The sequence below is a fragment of the Triticum urartu genome, chromosome 2A, assembly GCF_056163025.1.
Source record: "Triticum urartu cultivar PI428250 chromosome 2A, HENAU_Tu73, whole genome shotgun sequence".
In the NCBI taxonomy this organism is placed as follows: domain Eukaryota; kingdom Viridiplantae; phylum Streptophyta; class Magnoliopsida; order Poales; family Poaceae; genus Triticum; species Triticum urartu.
This window is the reverse complement of record NC_141874.1, coordinates 719,495,063-719,520,334: the sequence shown is the minus strand read 5'-3', so window position 1 is coordinate 719,520,334 and position 25,272 is coordinate 719,495,063. Positions and strand designations below refer to the sequence as shown.

Genomic DNA, 25,272 nt, shown 5'->3' with positions numbered 1-25,272 from the left:
CCTACCACATTGGCACGTGTAGGAAGCACCGTATCTGAACGAGATGACTAGGAACTCATATTCTACAAGTTTGTACACTAAACTGGCCGTCTGATGCAAGTTCTATGACTCCAGTTGTATTTATCTCATTTCACGGCGGGCCATCGAATTGCAGTGCTGTGCTGGAGCACGTACTAGTGTCTCTCAAAGCACCCGTGCCCACAATGCCACTTGACAAATCCTATGGGTTTCTCAAAAAAAGGAAAAGACAAAGCCCATGGCATTCGTCTTTTCTTAAGACCAATGATTAGATCTAATCAAACAGTAAATTAATTCATCTAAAAAAACAAATAGTATATGATACTTTTCCACCAATTCTACGTCCCGCACCCCAGCATTTCCTCCCAGCTTCTTTATTCCTCTCGTATTTCTCCTTTGTTTACTTGATGCAACATTTCTCCATGCGGCCAAGAGCCACAAAGTGGTGGAGAAAGAGGAGCTTGCACGGCGAGTTTTCCCTACCTCCCGGGCTTGCAGTGATGGCCACCCCTGGTGGGGATCAGGTTGGAGCTGAAACGGGGCATGCTTCATGCTACCAAGCACGGGGATGGTGGGAGGTCAGGGCTGATGAGTTTGAGCACACCAGATCTGCGCGACGATAGTGCTCTGGTGAGCCAGATTCATCGCGACGAGTCTCTGGCTATGAGGTTTGCATTCCCGGACAAAGGTTAGCTTTGAGTTATTCGATGTTACAACATCTGTTCGACATGCTATGTCCTTGTCTTTTATGTTGTTGCAAACACACACCAACATGTTGTGATGATTCTTAAGGTCCGCTACAAACGTTGTGTGTTCATGTTGTGTTGCTCAAAACGTGGGTTTACATGCTATATATGTTGTGATGACTCTTCTCAGGATTCTGCTTCGACCAATGAGGATTTATTGCATGCGACGAAAAAGGTCATGCATGGTTGTGCACTTGTGCTTGACATGACTAGACATATTTTTTTCTCCTTATTTTTGACACCCCACAAGAGAAGTTCTGCTACAATGTTGCAAATGTATAGCCCAGAAGTTTCATGCTGCAACTGTCGAACGGTCCAGACTTTGCAATTTAAACTGAAGGCTAGGGAGGCGGCCGATATGGGGCTCGCCCTGCCCGACTAATGGCTAGTGTTGCCCTAATCGAAAGGGTTACATCTACCGTGACAAAAGAAGCTACAACGGACGGTGCATCTACATGCTAAACTGACACAGATGCATCCTGCAGGCTTAACTTAGCCAACACCTGAGCTACCCTATCCTGATCCCTATTACCATAAGTGATCTTAACCCCATCTAAGCCACTTGCAATCTTCTTAATTTCTTCGGTGAGCAAGCCGTGGCTTGATGTGTCATGGCCATGAGAGTCTAGTCCGCGGCAACACTACAGGACTCGCGGTCTATGCCTACGGCCACGGGCCGTCGGCATAGATCTATGCCTACGGTTGCCGTCGGCATAGACCCGTCGGCGTAGATGTGGTCAGCGTAGTCTTGTCAGATCGTCGACATAGTATAGCCGTCGGCATAGGGACCTATGCCGACGGCCTGGCATCAGCCGTCGGCATAGTTTAGCCGTCGGCAGTGTTTTGCATCTGACGGCAACGGACGGCACCGTCAAAAGCGCTGACGAATCGTGCAACGCCACGTGGCAGAGGTATGCCGACGGCTTTGCCGTCGGCATATCTCTGCCACGTGGCAACCCGTGGTACTCCTGGTGACAGGGCTATGCCTACGGCAAAGCCGTAGGCATAGATGAATCTATGCCGACGGCTTTACCGTAGGCATAGCTCTGCCACATGTCGTTTCCTGGTTACTCCTGGCAGCAGGGCTATGCCTACGGCAAAGCCGTCGGCATAGATATGCCACGTGGCGAGCCCTGGTAACTCCTGGGCATATATATGCCGACGGCTTTGCCGTAGGCATAGTTTTTTTTTTAAATTATTTTCCCTGTTTTCTCTTTTCCAATTCATTTGACAGCATTTCAAAACAGAACAATATGAAATTATGCAGAAATATGACAATTCATCATCTAAACATACTCAAGGTTATCTAAACATACTCAAGTTCACCATCATCATCTAAACATACTCAAATTCATCACATCATCTAAAGATCATCACCGACGGAAGTTCATGAACATAAAAGTAGTGCAAGACATGAAACATCATAAAAGTAGGAATATGAAAGGCATGGCACGATGGCCACATGCACGGAATCATCAAGCAAGACCACCTCCGCCAAAACCACCACCTCCGCCAAAACCACCACCTCTGCCAAAACCGCCATCGCGACCACCACCACTCTGCCAGATCAGAGTGACTGGGGTCGACGGAGCAGTAGTCGAGCCACCGGTCCCCTACATGTTTCAGAAAAGATTCTAACGGTAAATATGATATGATAGTGTTGAATGAACGAGAACTAGTTTGCCAGTAGTTAGGCAAATGTACTAACCGGACCATCACTGCCTAGTGCCACCCATTCATTGAACGTGGGCACGTGTGGGGGTTCTCCCGCAGGTGGTGCTGGGGGTCCCATTTGTGGTGGATCCGTGCAGTTACTCCAAGACGCCAACATAGCCTGAATGTTAGTTAAACAAGCAAACTAGAAGATCAGAAGGAATGAAAGTGCAAAAATTTAGCTTGGTTTTAAGAGGGCAAAACTAACCGTCATCATCTGACGGTTGTAATCATCATTTGCCTTCACTCGTTTCAAGTACTCCCGCACCTCGAGATTCCTATGCTCGACAAACTCCTTATATGCCTACATAATTTAGGTTGTTTCTAAGTCTGCAATGCTGAAAATAAACTTAGAATGCTAGATAGAAAAGGATAAAGAGGAAGTACTTACAGCATGCTGGCGGGCTAAGGGAGTCTGTGAACGCCCCGTACTCTCTAACTGGCTCGGGTTGGTAGCCCGAAGCCGTGTGTACGAGATCGAAGGAGTGATCAAGCCGTCGAAACACGGATACCGGCCATTCTTCTTCCCCTGGATGGCCACCACCGACGTGTCGTCGATCTGAGACTGGGCGACCTCAGCAACAGGAACATCCAGATGCAACTCCTGATAGTGATGAATGCAAGACCCCAGGTGCTCCTCGGTCTTGCCGTAGTACTGGCTCTCGCCCTCCTTGCAATGACTCCGCTCGCGGGCCAGCTTCCACGACTCTATGTCTGAGAGCGGCCTCTTCAACTTGTTCTCCTACAACGTCAAATAGAAGTTAGCCATACATAAGAACATGACGGTAAAGAAGAACAAAAATGCATCATGCACATAGATATACCTTCATGGCCTTGAAGCCCCAGTGGTTCCTGTTTCCTTGGCCGTGTGTCCTGTCGGCTCCACGGATAGCCCGGGCCTTGATGCTCTTGGCAGCAAACTCTACATTGGCGCTGAGCCACCTATCCACCAAACTCGCCCATCCGTCATGTCTTCCATAGCACCAACAAGGAACAACCTATGCAAATTTTGGAAGCATGACATGTGAGCACGAAACATATAGTTAACTGCTTGAAACAATGAAAAGTTAGTAATAGTTACCATCATGAACTGCTCCCTGTTCAAGGTAAGTCCTTGCCTCTGCGCTTGAGTTTTGGTCATCTTTTGTTGCAGGTAAATGTGGTAGTACTGCGAGACGGCAACCCAGCGCACCTCGTACTGCAACTGACGAGCTTTCTTCTTCGCAGCCGCAAGCAAGACCACGTCGGCTCTGGCCTTGTGCTCGTCAAGAACTCTATAGAGTTGCTGCAATCATGCATAAACCAGAAGCAAACAAGGCATGAGTTGAGTGATTCAATGATAAACTATGAACGAAACTGAAGGCAAGTGATTCAGAAGAGAACTTACCCAAAATTTGGTGATCACAGCCTTAGCGGTCGTCCCATACTCCGCGTTGCTGCAAGCCTCGTAGTGGGCCCAGCTCGTGGCCAAAACCCGCAGCTGCGGGTCCCTGTCTGGCCGCGGGCAGAATAGGCCAGGCCAAAACTCCTTCAACAGGACAGTGATAAGGTCGTTCGGTTTACGGCCCTTTCCGCGAAGGATCTAGTTTCTGCAAAAGAATCAAATGATTGCCATGTGTACAATAAGAAAATGTTGTCATGTGTTGAAAATATGATTGAGAGGCACTTACTCTGTCCCCACAGGTTCAATGAGCCACTTGTGCTCCTCGATAGAAGGTGGTGTAGGTAGTCCGGCATTACCACGCAGCCACCCCTGCGGAGCACCCGGTGGCAAATCACCCCACAACTCGGGATCAACATCCCCTCCACCCTCCTTGCCCTCCTCCTCACCCTGCTCCTCGGCCTCCTCCTCCTCGCCCTCCTCCTCCTCACCCTCCTCCTCCTCGCCATCAGGAACATACTCCTCCTCCTCAGACTCAGAAGGTGCCTCTGTATAGGAGGGCATCGAAGAAGACCCTCCTATTTCGGACACGGCCCGGAGTTTTTTGCCCCGACTGCCTCTCTCCCCACCTCCTCCTCCTCTAGAGGCTCTCCCCCCACCGCCTCCTCCTCTAGGGTCTCCTCCCCCGACCCCTCCACCTCCCTGTGAGGTGTCATCCTCGCGTAGTCGGGAGGGAACCTTGTGGGCTCGTCCACTCCGAGTAAGTCCTTTGAATTTACTGAGGAAACTGGCGCCGCTGGACTTGCCCATGATTAGCAAACCTGCATTGAGAAGAGAATAAACAATTAGTAAGGATATCAATTAAACAAGCATACAGGAAAAACATTAATACCAGAAGAGCACATTAAGCATACTATTGTAATGATCATTAAAAGAACTTACATTTTCTAGAACCCATATGAATCATCACTATTGTAATCTATTTGTGGACCGGTCTCATCATCACTATCACGCATATCTTCTTCGTTGTCTGACGGAGGTGGAGGCTCTTCCTCATCGTCAGCGTCTTCATTTAACTTTTCAAGCATAATTATGTCTCTTTGATTCACAACTGCCTCACCATCAATCCGTGCGTCGTCGTCGTTTGGGTCTAGGTCAACATAACCCAAGTCATCATCCTCGCTGTTTCGGACCACGTCATCATGTTCCTCTTGATAGAACACTCCCTCGTATGTCATGGGGTTTATGTTGTAGTAATCATCATCGTTCGGGTCTGGTAGCTTACCATGCGGTGACACCTTAAACACAACTTCCCAACCCTTTAGGTACACTTTCTGGCATAGGTAAGGCAGATAATATACTTGTGTGGCATGGGTAGCGGCGATAAAGAGATCAGCTCCGGCATAGACGATTGATGGTTTAACTTCAACTAAACCAATAGAAGGCGTATGTCTCAGACCCTTTTTGGGGTCGAACCATCGGCATTTGAACACAGTGAGACTTAGGTGTTCGCGGCCACGTTTGAATGTAAGCTCGTATATTTTTCCTACCCTTCCGTAGTAATCTACTTTATTATCTCCTTCAGTGAAGACTCCGGTATTTATGGTTTTGGGATCAGGCCGACTGTTCTGGTGCTCCTCTGTATGGAAGCGATACCCATTCACATCATACTTTTGGCATGTCATGACAATAGGGTCAAAACCCATGGAAACCCATCTCAATTCTTCATCCATTGATTCGGTCGGATCATTTCCCTACAAGTTTAATTGAAATTATAGGGTGCATGAGTTTAATTGAAATTATAGGGTGCATGAGTTTAATTGAAAGTGTGAACAATTACTTTCTCCATGAACCACGCAACGAAATTTTTCCTTCCATCAGCACCCTTTCGGAGAAGAGCAAGTGCCTCCGCTTCAGTAGGAGGCAGCATTCCCGTCCATTCTTCTTCAACGAATCGACTACAATAAGAAAAGCGGTATAAGAACTAGGCAAAGTGAACATAACGAATTGACTAAAAGAATGGTGCAAAGGTATTACCTCATCCACTCATCCTCAACTTCCTTGATGTTGTGCAAGATATAGAACATGACATCCTCCCACTCATCTCATGGCATGAGATAAGGTTTCGAGCATCCAGCCCTACCACCTTGCCCGATGAATAGAGGCAACTTGGGTTTATACTTGGGTTCTTCTGTATTGTATCGAGACACCTTATTGTGCAACGTGGGAACATGGTCCGGATAGTAGGCTGTCCTGAGGTCTGCCACCTCCTCTAGGATAACTGCCTCAGCTATGGAAGCTTCAATCTTAGCTTTGTTTCCACATTTCTGTCTCAGATGCTTGTTCTGTCTCTCAGGGCCGTACTGCCAACGATTCTGCACAGGGCCCCCCAACAATACCTCGTTCGGGAGGTGCAAAATGAGATGTGTTATCGGAGTAAAGAAGCCTGGCGGGAAGATCTTCTCTAGCTTGCATATCAACTCCGGCGCCTTCTTATGCATTTCTTTTATCTTCTCAGGACATACTTCTTTAGCACAAAGCGTGCAGAAGAAATGGCTTAACTCCGCAAGCACACGCCAGACACGCTTGGGAACATAGCCCCGAACCATCACCGACATAATCCGCTCAATCCATACATGATAGTCATGACTCTTGAGCCCGGTCACTCTGCCCGTTGAAAGATTGACCCCCTTACTTATATTCGACGCATAACCATCAGTGAACTTCACGACGTGTTTCAGCCACTTGAATGCCTCCATCTTATGATCCTTTTTAAGTACGAAGTCAGCATCTGGCTTGAACCAAGATTTTCGACTACTTGTGGGAGGCTGCATGTGTAGACGTGGTCTATCACAAATATTCTATTGATCAACTCTAGCATTAACATTATCCTTTGTCTTATCAGGAATGTTGAGGATCGTGTGAAAAAGGGACTCTACGACATTCTTTTCGGTGTGCATCACGTCTATGTTGTATGGAAGTTTGAGGTCCTTAAAATAGGGAAGCTGCGTGAAGGGGGTAATGTGAGTCCAGTTATGCGTCTCACCATATCCTTCAAAAAAAATTCCCTTTAGCTTTTCCTTTGCCCTCGCCCTCGTCTTCGCCTATGGCTTTGCCTTTGCCTTTCCCTTCACCGGCAGGCTTAAGAGCTTTCAGCTGAGCAAGCACATCCGCACCAGAAAACGTTGGAATCTCGTTTACTTCATGGACAACTTTGCCTTTTGTGAAGTTCTTCTTGTCTTCCCTATCAGGATGGTCTGGAGGGAGGAACTGTCAATGTAGGTCAAATGCAACATACTTGCCACCCTTCTTCAGCCAAATGAAAATCAAGGCCTGCATGCACACTGGGCAAGGCATCTTTCCACTTGTACACCATCCGCAGAACAGGGCATAACCGGGAAAGTCATGCATGCAATATTGTAGCCAAACTTTCATCAAGAAATTTTTCTGCAGATGTCGGTCATATGTCAACCTCGGGAAGTACCAAGAATGGTGCAAATCATCCACCAACGGCTGCATAAACACACTCAAATTCTTCCCCGGATATTCAGGCCCCAGAATTATAAGCGACAGGAACATGGTCTTGCGTTGCATTATGGCGCCGGGAGGGAGAATGAGCGGAATAACAAATACGGGCCGACAGCTGTATGGGTTAGATGACATACCATATGGATTGAACCCATCACCTGTTATAGCAATTCTGACATTCCCAGCCTCGACTGCTTCCTCCGGGTACTCTATATCGAATGACTTCCATGCTTCACCTCCTGATGGATGTACATTTTTTTGGATTGTACCTTTTCCCTTCCTTGTGCCACTTCATCATTTTGGCAGACTCCTCGGTGATGAAAAGGCGCTGCAGTCTTTTTATAAAATCAAGATACCGAAGAACCTTCACAGGGATTTTTAGCTGCTGCTTCTGACCATGCTTATCGACCACCTCAATATACTGAGAGGAACCGCACTTCCTACAGTACTTGTCATCCGCATACTCATGCCTAAACAAAAGGCAATTCTTTGGACAAACATGTATTTTCTCATAGTCCATGGAGAGCGCCTTCATGATTTTCTTCATAGCGTACATGGTTTTCGGCAGTTCATGGCCCTCAGACAGGCTGTTAGCCCATACTCCTAGAAATGCTTCGAAGCAACCTCGGCTACAGCCGTACTCAGCCTTGACTGCCATCAGTTGCGAGATGGCATCCAGCACAGACAGCTTGGCACCCTCATAGAGAGGTTTCTTTGAGGAGGCCAAGATTTCCAGGAAGGCCTTTGCGGTTTCCTCAGGCTCCTCCGGTTCATTCGCTGAATGTGACGGAGGTGTCGGCTGTGCAGCAAAGACATCATCTAGCATGTCTCTAACCCCATCGTCCTCATAACCAGCGATGCGTTGTCGTATCACATCCTCTCTACCACGGTCCCGATGGGCAAAGTTTATCGGCATATTAAAGTTGGGCATAAATCCATGCGTGCAAAGGTGCTTAGTCATCTCACTCTTATCTCTGTGGATACGTCTCTTACATCTGGCACACAGGCATTCTGGCACCATCCTCATTGGACTACGGAATATCTCTTTCAAAAACACATTAGTTTTCTCGACCCACTCTGTTGTTACTTGATTCCAACGGAAAAACCCACTATACATCCACTGATTATCTGCCATCTCTGCTTTATTGGAAGCCACACAACAAAATTAAGGATTCATTTAAATTACTCACATCAATATTTTATTTTTTACAAGGTTGACGAGAATCGACATTTAATCCACCTACATCTCTAATAGGTAAAGATGGGTCCTAATCCCACCCAAGAATGTGTAGATTGAGTACGTTGTCCATGCTCTACCCCATTCCAAGACAAAATTTCGGCAGCACCTCCCCGCTGTTCTCCAAATACACGTCTCGGCAAAATGCCGAGAGAATGTGCATCCGGAGAACAACAGGGAGGCGCCGCTGAAATCCTGTCTCGGAACGGGGTAGAGCATGAACAACATACCCAATCTACACATCCTCGGGTTGTCCGTGGAAAGCGCTGGACAATTCGAAAGAGCTGCGGTGATAAATATGCAATTGAATGCATATTTATCGATGCAACCCTTTCGGACGGGAGACGCCTAGGTTTACGCGACTTGACATGAAAATGAAATCTAGTGACATGGAAAAAAATCGGACGAGGTCATGGAATTGTTGCTCACCCTCCGATGTAGAGGATGTAGTCTATCAAAGGACGGACGATCGTGGACCAACACCTCCAACATCGACGATCACTCCACGAAGATGGAACACCACAAATCCTGTTAATTCCACCGAGTGAAAAAATTAGGTCATCACCTCACATTGAGCATTGACACATTAAACTATGAAAAAAAATCATATTTTCTCAAGTGTCAATTTTCGAAGCACTTATCATATCCCAATTTAGGTAATCACCTCACATTAAGCACTGACATATCATTTTTTTAGCAAGATCATCATGATGAAATAACCACTTATCATATCCCAAATTTGAATCACATCTCACATAGCTACTTAACAACATCACAAACTGAAAATAAAAACTAAATCATGCATCCATTCATTTTGCCGAGATTCATCCATCCATCTAAGACACATAGAACATTCATCCATCTAACAACCTAACAACATCCAACATCCATCCATTCATACATCCAACATCCATCCATTTATACATCCAACAGTAGCTAAATCATGCAAAAAAATGAAGAAAAAAAGACAAAGGAGTACTAGCTCACCAAGGAGAGGGGTGTCGCGGCTGTGGAGTTGGGGCCGGCGGTGGAGGGGACGGGAGGGCCGGGGCGTGGCTGGGCCGGCCAGAGAAGCACGGCCAACGGGAGGGCCAGGGCGATGCGGCCGGCGGGGAGGTCAGCGCGCACGGGGGTGGAGAGGGAAGGGGCGGGGTCGCGGCGGCGCCGGGCTGGAGAGGCGGGGACGGGGCTGGGCCGGGGTGGAGGCGAGGCGGCGCGGGGTTGGAGAGGCCGGGGCGGGGCTCGGCCGGGTTGGACGGCGGCGACGGCACGGGTGTGGAGGAGGAGGCGGCGCAGCGTGGGGAGTCGGGGGCGTGATGGGGAATGGGTGGAGGGGGCGAGCCCGTGAGTGGATAAGGCGAAGTATGCCGACGGCTAAGCCGTCGGCATATCTGACGATGCCACGTGGCACCTATGCCGACGGCTTAGCCGTAGGCATATATTTTTTTAGATTTTTTAATATTTTCATATAGTTATATTTTTCCATTTTTTAGATTTTTTAATATTTTCTTATAGTTATATTTTTTTAGATTTTTTATAGTAATATTTTTCCATTTTATGTTTTTATGTATTATTATTTCATATAGATTTTTCAATTCTTTTAACCGCTCGGCCCTCTCCTCTCGCGGAACCACACAGAGAGGGAAGGGGAGGCGCCGAACTCGAGTAGCTTCGTCCGCCGAGGTCGTGGCCTGGTCGCGGGTCCGGGAGCGCCATGGCCACCGCCTTGCGTGCTTGATTTGGAGCTTAGTTGGTTAGGTGAGTGAAGGGGGAGGGGGTCGTCGACGGTGGGGGTGGGGGCGGCGGCGGATCCAAGTCCGTCGGAGGAAGATGGTTGGCGCTCCCAGACACCTGGGAGCAACATCCGGGCCAAACCCACAGCTACATACCCTCCATGTAGACCCGACGCGTCCGTTTCCCCCCTCCAGGTGCCGGCGGCGGCGCCGTCCGTGAGGGGGGGCACACCCCGGACACGCGTGCCAGGCGTTTGCAACCGCCACAAGACTTCTAGACTTGTGAGAGGCCGCCTACGCAAGATTTGGCGGCATGCTAGCCCCCGGAGGCCGCCGGCCACAGCCGTAGACGCGCGAAAGGCAATCCGCGTAGAGGGAATTTTTCGGATACTTCTCCATCACCAAAAATTATGAAAAACTACCATCGTTCCTATAGCACATGTGCCCACGTCGTGCAAAAAAACTCATGATTTTATCGCGCTCCGAGTATTTAATAATATTCACGCCGCATCGTTACCGCAGAACGTCTACTACCGTGTCATCGCCGTCCGTGAGGGGTGGGGGGCACGCCCCGGAGACACGTGCCGCCTCTTCGGACATGCCATCACACCACCCCGCATGTATGAGGGCCCGGTGCGACGCTCCGGTGGCGTTCCTACCCCCCAGGGCCCCCGTCCCGCCTAACCCTGTAGCGTTTGATCACGGGATCTAGCCCTTTGACTTTGCACGGACGGGCTTTGACCAGCGGACCTCCCCACCCGGTTGTGTTAGGTCAGCCCATAGGAACACTTTGGAGCAACAACCGGGCCAGACCCACAGCAAGATCCCCTCCGTGTAGACCCGACGCGTCCGTTTCCCCCCTCCAGGTGCCGGCGGCGGCGCCGTTCGTGAGGGGGGGCACACCCCGGATACGCGTGCCGGGAGTTTGCAACCGCCACAACATTTCTAGACTTGTGAGAGGCCGCCTACGCAAGATTTGGCGGCATGCTAGCCCCCGGAGGCCGCCGGCCACAGCCGTAGACGCGCGAAGGGCAATCCGCGTAGAGGGAATTTTTCGGATACTTCTCCATCACCAAAAATTATGAAAAAATACCATCGTTCCTATAGCACATGTGCCCACGTCGTGCAAAAAAACTCATGATTTTATCGCGCTCCGAGTATTTAATAATATTCACGCCGCATCGTTACCGCAGAACGTCTACTACCGTGTCATCGCCGTCCGTGAGGGGGGGCCACGCCCCGGAGACGCGTGCGGCCTCTTCAGATATGCCATCACACCACCCCGCATGTATGAGGGCCCGGTGCGACGCTCCGGTGGCATTGCTACCCCCCCAGGGCCCCCGTCCCGCCTAACCCTGTAGCGTTTGACCACGGGATCTAGCCCTTTGACTTTGCACGGACGGGCTTTGACCAGCGGACCTCCCCGCCCGGTTGTGTTAGGTCAGCCCATAGGAACACTTTGGAGCAACAACCGGGCCAGACCCACAGCAAGATCCCCTCCGTGTAGACCCGACGCGTTCGTTTCCCCCCTCCAGGTGTCGGCGGCGGCGCCGTCCGTGAGGGGGGGCACACCCCGGACACGCGTGCCGCCTCTTTGGACATGCCACCACACCACCCAGCATGTATGAGGGCCCGGTGCGATGCTCCGGTGGCATTGCTACCCCCTAAGGCCCCCGTCCCGCCTAACCCTGTAGCGTTTGACCACGGGATCTAGCCCTTTGACTTTGCACGGACGGGCTTTGACCAGCGGACCTCCCCACCCGGTTGTGTTAGGTCAGCCCATAGGTACACTTTGGAGCAACATCCGGGCCAGACCCACAACAAGATCCCCTCCGTGTAGACCCGACGCGTCCGTTTCCCCCCTCCAGGTGCCGGCGGCGGCGCCGTCCGTGAGGGCGGCACACCCCGGAGACGTGTGCCGCCTCTTCGGACATGCCACCACACCACCCCGCATGTATGAGGGCCCGGTGCGACGCTCCGGTGGCATTGCTACCCCCCAGGTCCCCCGTCCCGCCTAACCCTGTAGCGTTTGACCACGGGATCTAGCCCTTTGACTTTGCACGGACGGGCTTTGACCAGTGGACCTCCCCACCCGGTTGTGTTAGGTCAGCCCATAGGAACACTTTGGAGCAACATCCCGGCCAGACCACAACAAGATCCCCTCCGTGTAGACCCGACGCGTCCGTTTCCCCCCTCCAGGTGCCGGCGGCGGCGCCGTCCGTGGGGGGGGCACACCCCGGAGACGTGTGCCGCCTCTTCGGACATGCCACCAAACCACCCCGCATGTATGAGGGGCCGGTGCGACGCTCCAGTGGCATTGCTACCCTCCCAGGGCCCCGTCCCGCCTAACCCTGGAGCGGTTGACCACGAGATCTAGCCCTTTGACTTCCCATGGACGGGCTTTGACCATTGGGCCTCTCCACCCGGTTGTGTCAGGTCAGCACAGAGGGACACCTGGGAGCAACATTCGGGGCCAAACCGACAGCTACATCCCCTCCGTGTAGACCCGATGCGTCCGTTTCCCCCCTCCAGGTGCCGGCGGCGGCGCCGTCCGTTAGGGGGACCACGCCCCGGAGATGTGTGCCGCCTCTTCGGACATGCCACAACACCACCCGGTTGTGGTATGTCATCCCATAGAAACACTTCGAAGCAATGTCCCCTCCGTATGGATCCGATGTGGCTGTTTCCGCCCTCCAGATGCCGGCGTCGGCGCTGTCCGTGAGGGGGGCAGACCGCGGACGTGAGGGGGTCACACTCCGGAGACGGGTGCCGGGAGTTTGCAACCGCCACAAAACTTTTGTCGGCATAGCTGTTTTTTATTTTAATAAAATATAATGTCCCATATTCAAAAGAAGATGACGTCACATTATTACTGTGCTAAAAAAATACAAACTATATACATATATCTTCATAATCTATGAAAAAATTACAAACTATATATATATATTCATAATCTATGGAAAAAATTACAGACTACATATATATTCATATAATAATACATAAAAAAGCATATGCTACATGTCAGTTAATATAATAATACATAAAAAAGCATTAAAAAAACCATATGCTACATGTCAGTTAATATGCCGACGGCATTGCCGTCGGCATATAAACGGCAGGGTTTAGGTGGGCGGCATGCCGCGGATCGCTGACGTGGCGGTTATGCCGACGGCGGCCGTCGGCATATCTGTTGGACGGTGCGCCGCGGATCGGTGACGTGGCATGAGGATATATGCCGACGGCCGCCCGTCCCGGCCGTCGGCATAGATTTGACGACGTTAGCCGCTGATCACGGTCGGGGTCGCCGGGCCCACGGGTATGCCGACGGTTGCTGTCGGCGTGTTCGCAGCTGGGCCGACGACAGTTTTATGCCGACGGGTGCCGTCGGCTTAGCTCATGATAGCCCGACGGCCAAGATACGCCGACGGCCAGGACGTGGCTGTCGGCATAGCTCAAAGTAGGCCGACGGCGGCCGTCGGCATTGTTTTGGCCGTCAGGGTAGGGCCGTTTTCCGGTAGTGCAAGGTATTGCTCCTGTTTTGCTTTCTTCTTTCCTCCGCTTCTTTCTTTGTTTCCTCTGCTTCTTTGCTTGTTGCTTTTGTGTGTTCTCAGTCTCTGTGTAAGTAAAAGTAGTTGGCAATTGGAACTTCTCCAAGAGATGAATATGTTATTTGGACAAATACAACACTGTTCATGGGCTTTACCACTAAATTCTTGGGCCTCGAGACTTCCAGCAAGATGGTCCTCATCATCATCCATCAGCACCACACTTGCCTACGTAAATTGACAGGTTGACTTGTAGAGGCAATAAAATAATTTGCAATGCGCACAAAAGAAAACATCTACATAAGCTGATTTTTGACTAGAAATGCTTAATTAGCTTACAGGGGAAGAGTAGACAATAAACCTAAGAATCACTTGTCAGTTGATGAGGTAATCTATACCTCAAGATACTCGGCTGCAGTCCTTTTATGATGTGTCCTGGGGGCTGCTTCAAATGCATTGTTGTGTTTGCAACGTTTGCAATCAATGACTATCACAACCTTTCTATCTGATTGAGCTTTTATATAGTTTGCATCAAGCAACTGTATATCAAGACTTATCTGCTTCAAACCACAGAATCACTTGTCAGTTGAGGTAATAATAAGTTCATAAGGCTGAACATCAACTGAAACATTAGAGTATCAAATTAACAGTACTTACAGTTCGTTTCTTTGCAGATTTCAGACATTCCGGTGTAGCTCTTCTCAGGAGTCCAACTTTAGTTTCAAACCTCTTCTTTAGTTCTAGAAGATGCTCCAGGTACCCCTCATTTAAGGCAGAAATTGTCATGGAGGTGAGATAATCATAATCACTGGCATGTACATCAGGGCTTCTTCCATTTTCTTCCCTGTATATTGTTGCTCCTACGGCAGCGGGCAGAACTTCCTTTGGGAGGGTATCAAATCCCTTTTCAGCAATCTCTTGTAGCAGATCCTTTTGCTTCCTGGGAATGATCTTGATATCACCACTCAGAACACCAGAGAGGAACCTAGCTCTGTTGTCAACTTGCTTCAGCTTCTTCTCGAAAAATTCCAGCATTGCAACCTGCACAACAACTCAACAAGTATCAGTTAATGTGGTATTTTCGTGATGAAAAAGACAACAAGCACAGTAAAAATTGAACACCTCAGCAAAGAAAGACATGCACCTACCTTTTTGGATCGAGATCAAACCTCGATTTGTAGAACTAGGTGAGGATTCGCTCCAGACCCTCCGAACCAGGATCCCGATCGAGTGAGGGGTTCCAGATTTGCAGTGGCCGCCGGCCGTCGCGCGTCTTGTCGCACCTGCAGTTGTTTCTGGGTCGAAGAAAGGTGTCGGCGCTCCGATCTGGCGTCGACGGGAGGAGGCCAAGCAAAGGAAGCCTCGAATTGGAGGACTACGACCGGATTCGCTTCAGCCCCTCCGTACACCGATCACGATCGAGCGAGGGATTCGAGTCTCGAGGTCTGCAGTGGGCGCCGCCGTGCGTCTAGTCGCCGCAGTCTAGCGCCCCTTCACGGCCGCGGTTGAGATCGAAGAAGGGTAGCGATGCTCCGCGGGGGCAGCAGAAATAAACAGCTACGGTGGGGAAAGATGGGGTTGCAGGTGTACGCATCGAGTTCGTATTCGTAATCGCATCGGGGGTGGAGAAGTCCGCGGTTCATACTGTACTTGCAAGTGCGGCCACAGAGCCTGACAAGTAAGCTCATTGGGTTTCTGTATGTAGCACTAGCACTAGCTGTGCATGCACCGTTGTGTTGTTAACACATGCACAGCTTTCTTTGCAGAGAAAATTCCATATGTGAACTAACAAAATTCTAATCTAAACAGCCCCCCAAAAAATCCCCAACTAAGTTCCGCCGATGTGAGAAAATAATCCATACAGTTTGTACTAGCGCCCCCTATAAGAGCATCTTTAGCAGACCCCTTATATCGTGGACCTATAAAGTGAGTTTAGCCTCCGCCGGGGGGAGGAAATCGTCCGGCCCAATGACACCAGCGCCCCGTCGCTCCGGCTGCGCCTTCAGCTCCCTCTTCACCGTGCGGAGCAGCAGAAGCTCCTCCGGCTCCCTTTCATTGGCGTGAGCGGCGTATGGGAGCTGGACCCCCCCCCCCCCCCCGGTGGAGCTGCCCGCGCCGGGGGAGAGCCACGCCTGCCTGCGGTCGTACTCCTTCGTCTCGCGGCGGAGGAGCGACGGCAGCGGCTCTAGGCCGCGGTTCATGTACTTCCGGGTGGCTCACTTCCTCGCGCCGTCAGCTTGGACGCACCGCTGCCGCTCGGGGTAATCCCGACCCCCGGCGCGGCGGCCCGAGCTCCACATCCCGTGCCACATGGTGGAGTGCGGCAACAGATTGGAGTTACCGGCGGCGAGAAATCCAGAAAAATGCAAGCACCAGAATTTGAACTTTGATGTGTTGGAATATCACTATCCTCCTAACCATCCAGTTATAGATTTGTTCATAGGTTACCCTCATTTTGCTGTCATGCGGTCCATCATTTAGTCAAAATTTATATTACCTAATTGTTAATTCAAGATCCTCTCTCCATGTTTACCTTAGTTCACGCATATGTGCCTACGTATCATGAATCTTGCGCCTTTAGAATGACTGATCGTACAATATGCATCTCATGTGCTACCTGTCAACTGGTACAATCGAATCGTGGAAATTTGATATTCATAGCTGGCACAAACTTAGCCGGTAGTACAATACATGTACATCAATAGAGATCGAGGGGCTATATAGTAGAGCAACGAGAGCATTATTACAGAACCAAAATTCAGACCATGAGGAATGTGAACACAGTCGCATGTATCGCCGTCGATCGATGCACGGTGTGGTATACGTAATGTATTAGGACCGAGAGACATCAGTAATCTGGTGCCAGCATATATTTGGTAGCGCATTACTTAACCAAATTTCCCATGTAGAGCCTTCTTGAGTACACGAAGCGGTTCACCACAATAACGACAGAAGCTGTGGCATCTTGGGAGTTGCATATCCACCCTCCGCGCCAAGGGCCCAAGACGCCCAAACCACGGAACAACCGGCAGCAGTTCCTCGGGGGCTCGGGGCATGCGGGGCTAGCGGTAGTGGAGCCACCCGAGCTACTGCGTGGTAGAGATTCATGGAACGGAATACGCGCCAGCGTCTGTTCAGACTTGCTCATGAATGGTGGATATGGCCTGTCGTGTAAATTTCGGCTCGCAAGCATCGTCCGTGTAGCACTGCTCCGGTACGGAATACGCGCCTTTGCAACAACACTGGCTTCTATCTTTCTTTCTGTATGTAGTTTCTAGCTTGAGCACTGCGCCGCTTCCTTGTTGTCACTTGACCATGCGCTGAACCTCGAATCTGTATAAGCCTTGTAATTAAGGTCGGACAATAACCTTCTGTTAAAGAAGCTCCCAGTGGCTAGATACTTCAAGTCGAGTGACTTTCTTTTCATGACGAGATGACGAATGGATCATGACGAGATGAAAACAACAAGCGATGCTTGGTGTGACACGAAGCGATTTCTCCGTTACTATGGTTGATCTGACGGCTGACGATGCTAAAACGTTGTGATGTCTCTTTTTTTTTCGAAAAAACTTTCAATCTATTTATTAACTGTCAAGCACTAGTGCAGAAACGAGCTTTAGTCCCGGTTCTGCAACCGGCACTAAAGGGTGGAGAGACTAAAGGTCCCCTCTTTTAGTCCCGGTTCAACACGACTCGGGACCAAAGGCCCACCATGTGGCATGAGCCCGTACCGGGGGCTGGGGGACCTTTAGTCCCGGTTGGGACTAAAGGATTTTTTTTTGAATTTTTTTGAAAACAAATTTCAATTTTTTTCCCAATTTTCAAATTTCTGAATTATTTGATGACTTAATCTCTAATCACCGCTCATCACTGCTCAAGTGTGGAGCACTCATTCCAAATCGTCTAACTTCCCGGCCGGTCACCCATCCTCTCACTACTCCAGTCTGAGCACGCTTAACTTCCGAGTTCTATTCCCCTTAGTTTCTTAGTCTGCACTTGTTGTTTTTTCTAACAATAGTAAGCTGTCAATCCTATTAACCCTCAGGAGTTTAGCTTGAGCATGAAGTCACACCTTTCACCGTTTGAGTTTGAAACTATTATTCTAAAAAATAATAATTATTTAGTAACACTAATATTTCTTGAATAAGTAGTTTGACCATAGTTTAACCAGATTTGACCAAAATTCAAAAAAATTGAAATAATTATTTAGTAACACTAATATTCTTGAATAATTATTTAGTAACACTAATATTTTTTGAATAAGTAGTTTGACCATAGTTTGATCACAGTTGGACCAGATTTAACCAAAATTCAAAAAAACTAAAATTTGAGCATAACTTTGTTTCCTTTCAAAATTTGAGGATTCTAAAATTTTGCAAAATGGTCTACGGCTGTCGAAATCAGAACCGCATTTTCGTGCTGAACATTTTGATATATTATACGTTTTTTCGACACTTTTACTTTTTCATAACACTTTTTTGCAAAACATGTCGAAATTTATGTTTTTGAATTTCCCTAACTAGTAGATGTAGTAACATAACTACATCTCGAAGGATTTTAATTTTTGAAGATTTTATCATTTTCTTTTTTTTTACTGACAAGGCGATAGGGGGGGGGGTTAGAGCCACCAACCGGGATAGTCTCGGTTGGTGGCTACAACCCGGACTAAAGGTCTAACCCATAGTCCGGGTTAGAGCCACCAACCGGGATAGTCTCGGTTGGTGGCTACAACCCGGACTAAAGGTCTAACCCATAGTCCCGGTTTGTGTCACAAACTGGGACTAAAGGGGCTTGTGGGGCCCCGGTCTGACGCCAGCCTGCCACCACCCCTTTCGTCCCGGTTTGTGACACAAACCAGGACTATAGGTCACAAATGAACCGGGACTAATGCATAGCCGTTGGAACCAGGACTAATGGTACCATTAGTACCGGGCCGTAATTGAACCGGGACTAATGAGGTGAACGTAAGGTCATTTTTCTACTAGTGAAGGTAGTACAAAGAACACCAGAAGTAAAAAATTACATATAGGTCCGTAGACCACCCAGCGACGATTACAATCACTGGACCGAGCAGAAGACGCGCCGCCGTCATCCCCACTCCCTCATCGGAGCCGGGCAAACCTTATTGTAGTAGACAGTCGATTGGGAAGTCGTCGTGCTAAGGCCCAATAGGACCAGCGCACTAGAACAGCAACCGCCGCCGATGAAGAGAATTATAGATCGGAAGGATCTAAGCTGCAGACACACTGACATGGACGAACAAAGATCAGATCCATATCTAAGACAAACGCCGACCGAATCCCACGAGATCCGTCGGAGACACACCTCCACACGCCCCCTGAAGATGCTAGAAGCACCACCAGGACAAAGGCTAGACGGGGAGAACTTTATTTCATCTTCAAGAAGTCGCCCCCGTCTCATCTTCTTGAGCATGGCACAAACCCGAACAAAACAGGAAAAAAAAACACCTAAAAACGGAGCCCTCTCGTCGGCAAATGCCCGGATCTACCGCGCCTCCATGGTCCTAGGACCATAGGAGACAAAGCGGACCAAAGGTGGCACCGGCGAGAGGCTAAGGAAACCTTAGACGAGTCGCCTGGGACTTTGCCTCGCTAGCACGAGAGAAAAACGATTCGGTGACGGGGACTTGCTTCGACGAAGTCACTTATGTCCAAAAAAACGTTGTGATGTCTCATAGATGGTTCAGTTTTACTGTTTCGTAATGTGCACACTGGCTTCCTTATTTGCATGTGAGAAATTAATAGATGCATCCTGTACAAATGACCCCCTATCACCAATTACGCCTATTTTGCAATTATATCGTCCATCGTCATCAATTTTTTTGCCTAATTTTTAATTCAGGGTCCTGGTTGTAATGGGGAGTATCATATATTAGTATCATGCATATGATACTAGTTTATAATACTACATCCCTAATGTATAGTATCATAAGTTGGTGTCATAGAGGATCATATTTATTGCTATGCATGACACAAAGTAGTATATCATTTAATATGATACGGTATCATGATATGATACTCAAGCCTCTCTTTCTTCATTTATTTCTATGCCACCTCATCAAAATTGCTTAGTTGGCATGCATTATACTACCTATCATACTCCCATTATAAGTAGCCTAACCGTGTTTACTTTAGATCACGCACACACATATGCGCGCGTACTGCAAGCCTTGTGGGCTTGTGGCTTTAGAACAACTTACCATAGTACTAGGATGCATGCCATGTGCTACGTATCAACTGGTACAATTAAATCGTGGCAATTGATAGACATAATTGGCAAAACCTTAGCCATAGTACAATATCTGTACATCAATAGAGTTTGAGGGGCTATATAGTAGAGCACACGAGCTTTAGTAAACAAATAAGTCAGAATTCACAGTATAAAGCAATGGACCAGTGTCACATGTATCAGCATCAATGCATGCATATTGTGGTATAAGTAATGTATTGGGATTGGGAGATATCGGTAATCTAGTCGCAGCATATATTTGGTAGCGCAGTGGTTAACCAAATGAGCAACATAGAGGCTTCAGTTCTACACGTAGCAGCGAGTAGCGGTCAACCGCAGTGCCGTCAGGTGCACCGTCATCTTGAGAGGTTCATCTCCAGCCTCCGCATATGGGTCTGGGTCGCTGACCAGCAGGCTGCAGTTCCTCCGGCGGTCGACGACTAGTGGATCCACGGGAGCTACTATGTGATAGTGTCTCACGGAATTAACGTGCCTTTGCATCAATATTGGCTTGTATCTTTTTTCTGCAGTTTTTAGCTTGAGTGCTGAACTTCGGGATCTCTCTATTTGTATTGTACACTGGTGTACAGAAGTCAGTGGCGGACCTGGCCTTTCGAGAAAGAATGACTGCCTATGTGGAGAATTTTCGGCGATCGTCCGGCGACTGGTGTACAGAAGTCAGTGGCGTTGATGCCGACACCTCCCTCCCACTGATCTTCTTCATCCAGTTCAAAATCGATATTGGGCTAATCCCCTAGCTCCATCAACCTTTCACCTCGTCCTCGAACGTATCCGTTCTTCCCAGCAACAAGCTCGCGGAGTAGATTCCTAATCCCTTCCGATCTGCAGAATCGTTGTAAGCACTTCCGTCCTGATCTCTCCCCCACTAGTCGATTCCCTTCCCGATCTAGTCCTTTTGTTAGTTTTCCCCTTCCCCTAATCCCTTCCGCTCCCCTTTCTCTAGCTGTAGTTTCCTCCCCTGTCCTCTGCACACGAACGGCTCACACACTCCCTCCCTGATCGCCCAATTTCGTTCAACCAAAGATTTTCCAGCCCTTAATCTTTGTTGCTTGAACCTGATTCCCCACCTCCATCAGTCACACACAAATTCTTGAATTCCTTCTATCCTAATTTCACCTTCAAATCGACTTTTATCTGCCCCGCAAAAAAAAACCGACTTCTATCTTTTGCTTAAAGTTGAAAGAAAAAACTTTCTGTAAGGGAAAGGTTTCCGGCTACTCTCCTGATTAAAGTAATTGTTGGGGACGCCAAGTGCTGATACAAATCTGCTAAGCAACATAGGGCAATGAAATTGATAGCCTGTAACTGTCGGTAAAGGTCAGGGTCTTGATTGCCAGAAAATGGTTTACCTTGACAATTTAATGTGATCTGTCAAACGACACACATGCATCGTGTCACCCGGCCTAGCCGGCCTCCTTTCCTTGTACCAGAAGACTAGAGACAGGGATAGAGATAGGTACTTTATATTCTCTGTTATCTTGTGTAACTAGATATCTCTTCCCTCTCTCCCAAGATTGTAATCTCAACCTCTTGTACGATATCCAGGGAGTCGCGCCCCTGGCTATTTAACATGCAGGCGTCGCCCAGAGCTAGGGTACAACGTTGCCCACATGATAATCAGAGCCTAACTCTTCCCATCTAGCGATCACCTCCTCCTACCACCGAAACACAGCCATGTCTTCGAGTGCCGCCAACTCCACCCTTTCTGGCCAGATCACCGAGCGCCTCACCCGAACCAACTACGTCCTATGGCGTACCCAGATCACACCACAGCTTCGGGGGGCAGGGTTCTTCGGCTACGTGGACGGCAGCATGCCAGAGCCAGCCAAGGTCGTCGTCAACAAGGACAAGGATGGCAAGGAGGAGACCATCCCCAACCCGCTTCACTCGGTTTGGATCCGAGAGGATCAGCAGGTGCTTGGTTACCTTTTGAATAACCTCTCCAAAGAAGTGCTTGTGCAGGTGACCTCGATCGCCCACGCACAGGAACTCTGGGTAGCGTTGGCGAGCATGTTCTTGTCCACATGGCTGTCTCGCGTCAACAACATCCGCGTGTCGCTCACGAACACGCAGAAGGAACAGCAGTCGGTGGCCTCCTACTTCGCATACATGCGGGGTTTCACCGACGAACTAGCTGCAGCAGGCAAGCCCCTGCAAGATGACGAATTGATCTCCTACATCCTCAACGGGTTGGACATGGAGTACCAACCGCTAGTCTCCGCCCTCGATGCTCGGGTCATCCGGTCACCCTTGATGAGTTGTTCTCTATGATGAGCAACTTCGATCAAAGGGTGGCCATCTACCAAGGAGCAGGCGCAGGAGGCGGCTTCAAATCCTCTGCCAACGCTGCCACCCGCGGCCGTGGCAGGGGATCACGTCATCGAGGCCCTCCACGGAACAGCAAGGGCAGCGGCGACGGAGGAAAAAACAGCAGCAGCAACTCTGCACGCAACGGCGGCGGCCGGCCCTCCTACACCAACAACAAGGGTCGGCTCAACGGCAGCTCCTCCAACAGCAGGTCTCGGTCTGACACGATCAGATGCCAAATCTGGGGGAAGCCGGGACACTCTGCCAAGGACTGCTAGTATCGCTTTGATGAAGATGATGATGATTCCTCTCAAGATGAGAAGGTGGCTGGGGCTACTGATGGTTCCTACGGTGTCGACACCAACTGGTATGTTGACGGCGGTGCCACAAACCACATCACCGGCGAGCTTGACAAGGTGACTATGCGAGAGAAGTACCGTGGTAAAGATCACATCCACACTGCAAGTGGAGAAGGTATGAAAATTAGTCACATTGGTCATTCAGTTGTTAAAACCCCTCATAGAAATATTCATCTCCGAAATTTTTTGCATGTCCCTACTGCGTCTAAAAATCTTCTCTCCGTTCATCGCATTGCCATTGACAATCATGTCTTTCTTGAGTTTCACCCCTTCTTCTTTTTGATCAAGGATCAGGCAACGAGGAAGGTGCTATATCGAGGTGTTGGGGAACGTAGCAGAATTTTAAAATTTTCTACGCATCACCAAGATCAATCTATGGAGTCATCTAGCAACGAGGGAAAGAGGAGTGCATCTACATACCCTTGTAGATCACGAGCGGAAGCGTTCAAGAGAACGGGGTTGATGGAGTCGTACTCGACGTGATTCAAATCACCGATGACCAAGTGCCGAACGGACAGCACCTCCGCGTTCAACACACGTACGGTTGGGAATACGTCTCCTCCAACTTGATCCAGCAAGGGGGAAGGAGAGGTTGATGAAGATCCAGCAGCACGACGGCGTGGTGGTGGAAGCAACGGTGATCTCGGCAGGGCTTCGCCAAGCGCTGGGAGACGGAGGAGTGTCACGGGAGGGAGAGGGAGAGGCCAGGGGCTTGGGGTGCGCAGCCCTCCCTCCCCCCCACTATATATAGGGTGCCTAGGGGGGCGCCGGCCCTAGGAGATCCAATCTCCTAAGGGGGCGGCGGCCAAAGGGGGTGCCTTGCCCCCCAAGGCAAGGGTGGCGCCCCCCATCCCTAGGGTTTCCAACCCTAGGCGCAGGGGGAGGCCCAAGGGGGGCGCACCAGCCCACTAGGGGCTGGTTCCCCTCCCACTTCAGCCCATGGGGCCCTTCGGGACAGGTGGCCCCACCCGGTGGACCCCCGGGCCCCTTCCGATGGTCTCGGTACAATACCGGTGACCCCGAAACCTTCCCGATGGCCGAAACTGGACTTCCTATATATAAATCTTTACCTCCGGACCATTCCGGAACTCCTCGTGACGTCCGGGATCTCATCCGGGACTCCAAACAACTTTCGGGTTACCGTGTGCTAATATCTCTACAACCCTAGCGTCACCGAACCTAAAGTGTGTAGACCCTACGGGTTCGGGAGACATGCAGACATGACCAAGAAGCCTCTCTGGTCAATAACCAACAGCGGGATCTGGATACCCATGTTGGCTCCCACATGCTCCACGATGATCTCATCGGATGAACCACGATGTCGAGGATTCAATCAATCCGTATACAATTCCCTTTGTTAATCGGTACGTTACTTGCCCGAGACTCGATCGTCGGTATCCCAATACTTTGTTCAGTCTCGTTACCGGCAAGCGACTTTACTCGTACCGTAATGCATGATCCCATGATCAACCACTTGATCACATCGAGCTCATTATGATGATGCATTACCGAGTGGGCCCAGAGATACCTCTCCGTCATACGGAGTGACAAATCCCAGTCTCGATTCGTGCCAACCCAACAGACACTTTCGTAGATACCTGTAATGTACCTTTATAGTCACCCAGTTACGTTGTGACGTTTGGCACACCCAAGGTACTCCTACGGTATCCGGGAGTTGCACAATCTCATGGTCCAAGGAAATGATACTTGACATTCAGAAAAGCTACAGCAAACGAACTACACGATCTTTGAGCTAAGCTTAGGATTGGGTCTTGTCCATCACATCATTCTCCTAATGATGTGATCCCGTTATCAATGACATCTAATGTCCATAGTCAGGAAACCATGACTATCCTTTGATCAACGAGCTAGTCAACTAGAGGCTCACTAGGGACGTGTTGTGGTCTATGTATTCACACATGTATTACGATTTCCGGATAACACAATTATAGCATGAACAATAGACAATTATCATGAACAAAGAAATATAATAATAACCATTTTATTATTGCCTCTAGGGCATATTTCCAATAGTCTCCCAGTTGCACTAGAGTCAATATTCTAGTTACATTGTGATGAATCGAACACCCATGCAGTTCTGGTGTTGATCATGTTTTGCTCTAGGGAGAGGTTTAGTCAACGGATCTGCTACATTCAGGTCCGTATGCACTTTACAAATCTCTATGTCTCCATTTTGAACACTTTCACGAATGGAGTTGAAGCGACGCTTGATATGCCTGGTCTTCCTGTGAAACCTGGGCTCCTTGGCAAGGGCAATAGCTCCAGTGTTGTCACAGAAGAGAGTCATCGGGCCCGACGCATTGGGTATGACTCCTAGGTCGGTAATGAACTCCTTCACCCAGACTGCTTCTTGTGCTGCCTCCGAGGCTGCCATGTACTCCGCTTCACATGTAGATCCCGCCACAATGCTTTGC

General features: G+C 49.4%; 1 protein-coding gene across 1 annotated transcript; it reads right to left on the bottom strand.

The window, feature by feature from the left end:
- Positions 1-1,222: 1,222 nt before the first annotated feature.
- Positions 1,223-14,936, bottom strand: LOC147987121 (uncharacterized). The gene is made up of 5 exons (XM_087540252.1): positions 14,559-14,936; positions 14,300-14,461; positions 14,060-14,129; positions 13,872-13,970; positions 1,223-1,395 (listed from the first exon to the last, which is right to left on the bottom strand). Exons 1-5 carry the CDS (start codon positions 14,934-14,936, stop codon positions 1,223-1,225), a joined length of 882 nt encoding a protein of 293 aa, XP_087396378.1.
- Positions 14,937-25,272: the final 10,336 nt, after the last annotated feature.

Coding starts and splice junctions, on each gene's coding strand:
- LOC147987121 (XM_087540252.1), bottom strand. CDS start 14,936: ATGCTGGAATTTTTCGAGAAGAAGCTGAAGCAAGTTGACAACAGAGCT. Junction 14,130..14,299: donor CTGCAGCCGAGTATCTTGAG/GTATAGATTACC, acceptor CAATTTACGTAG/GCAAGTGTGGTGCTGATGGA. Junction 1,396..13,871: donor AGGAGCAATACCTTGCACTA/CCGGAAAACGGC, acceptor AGTGTTGCCGCG/GACTAGACTCTCATGGCCAT.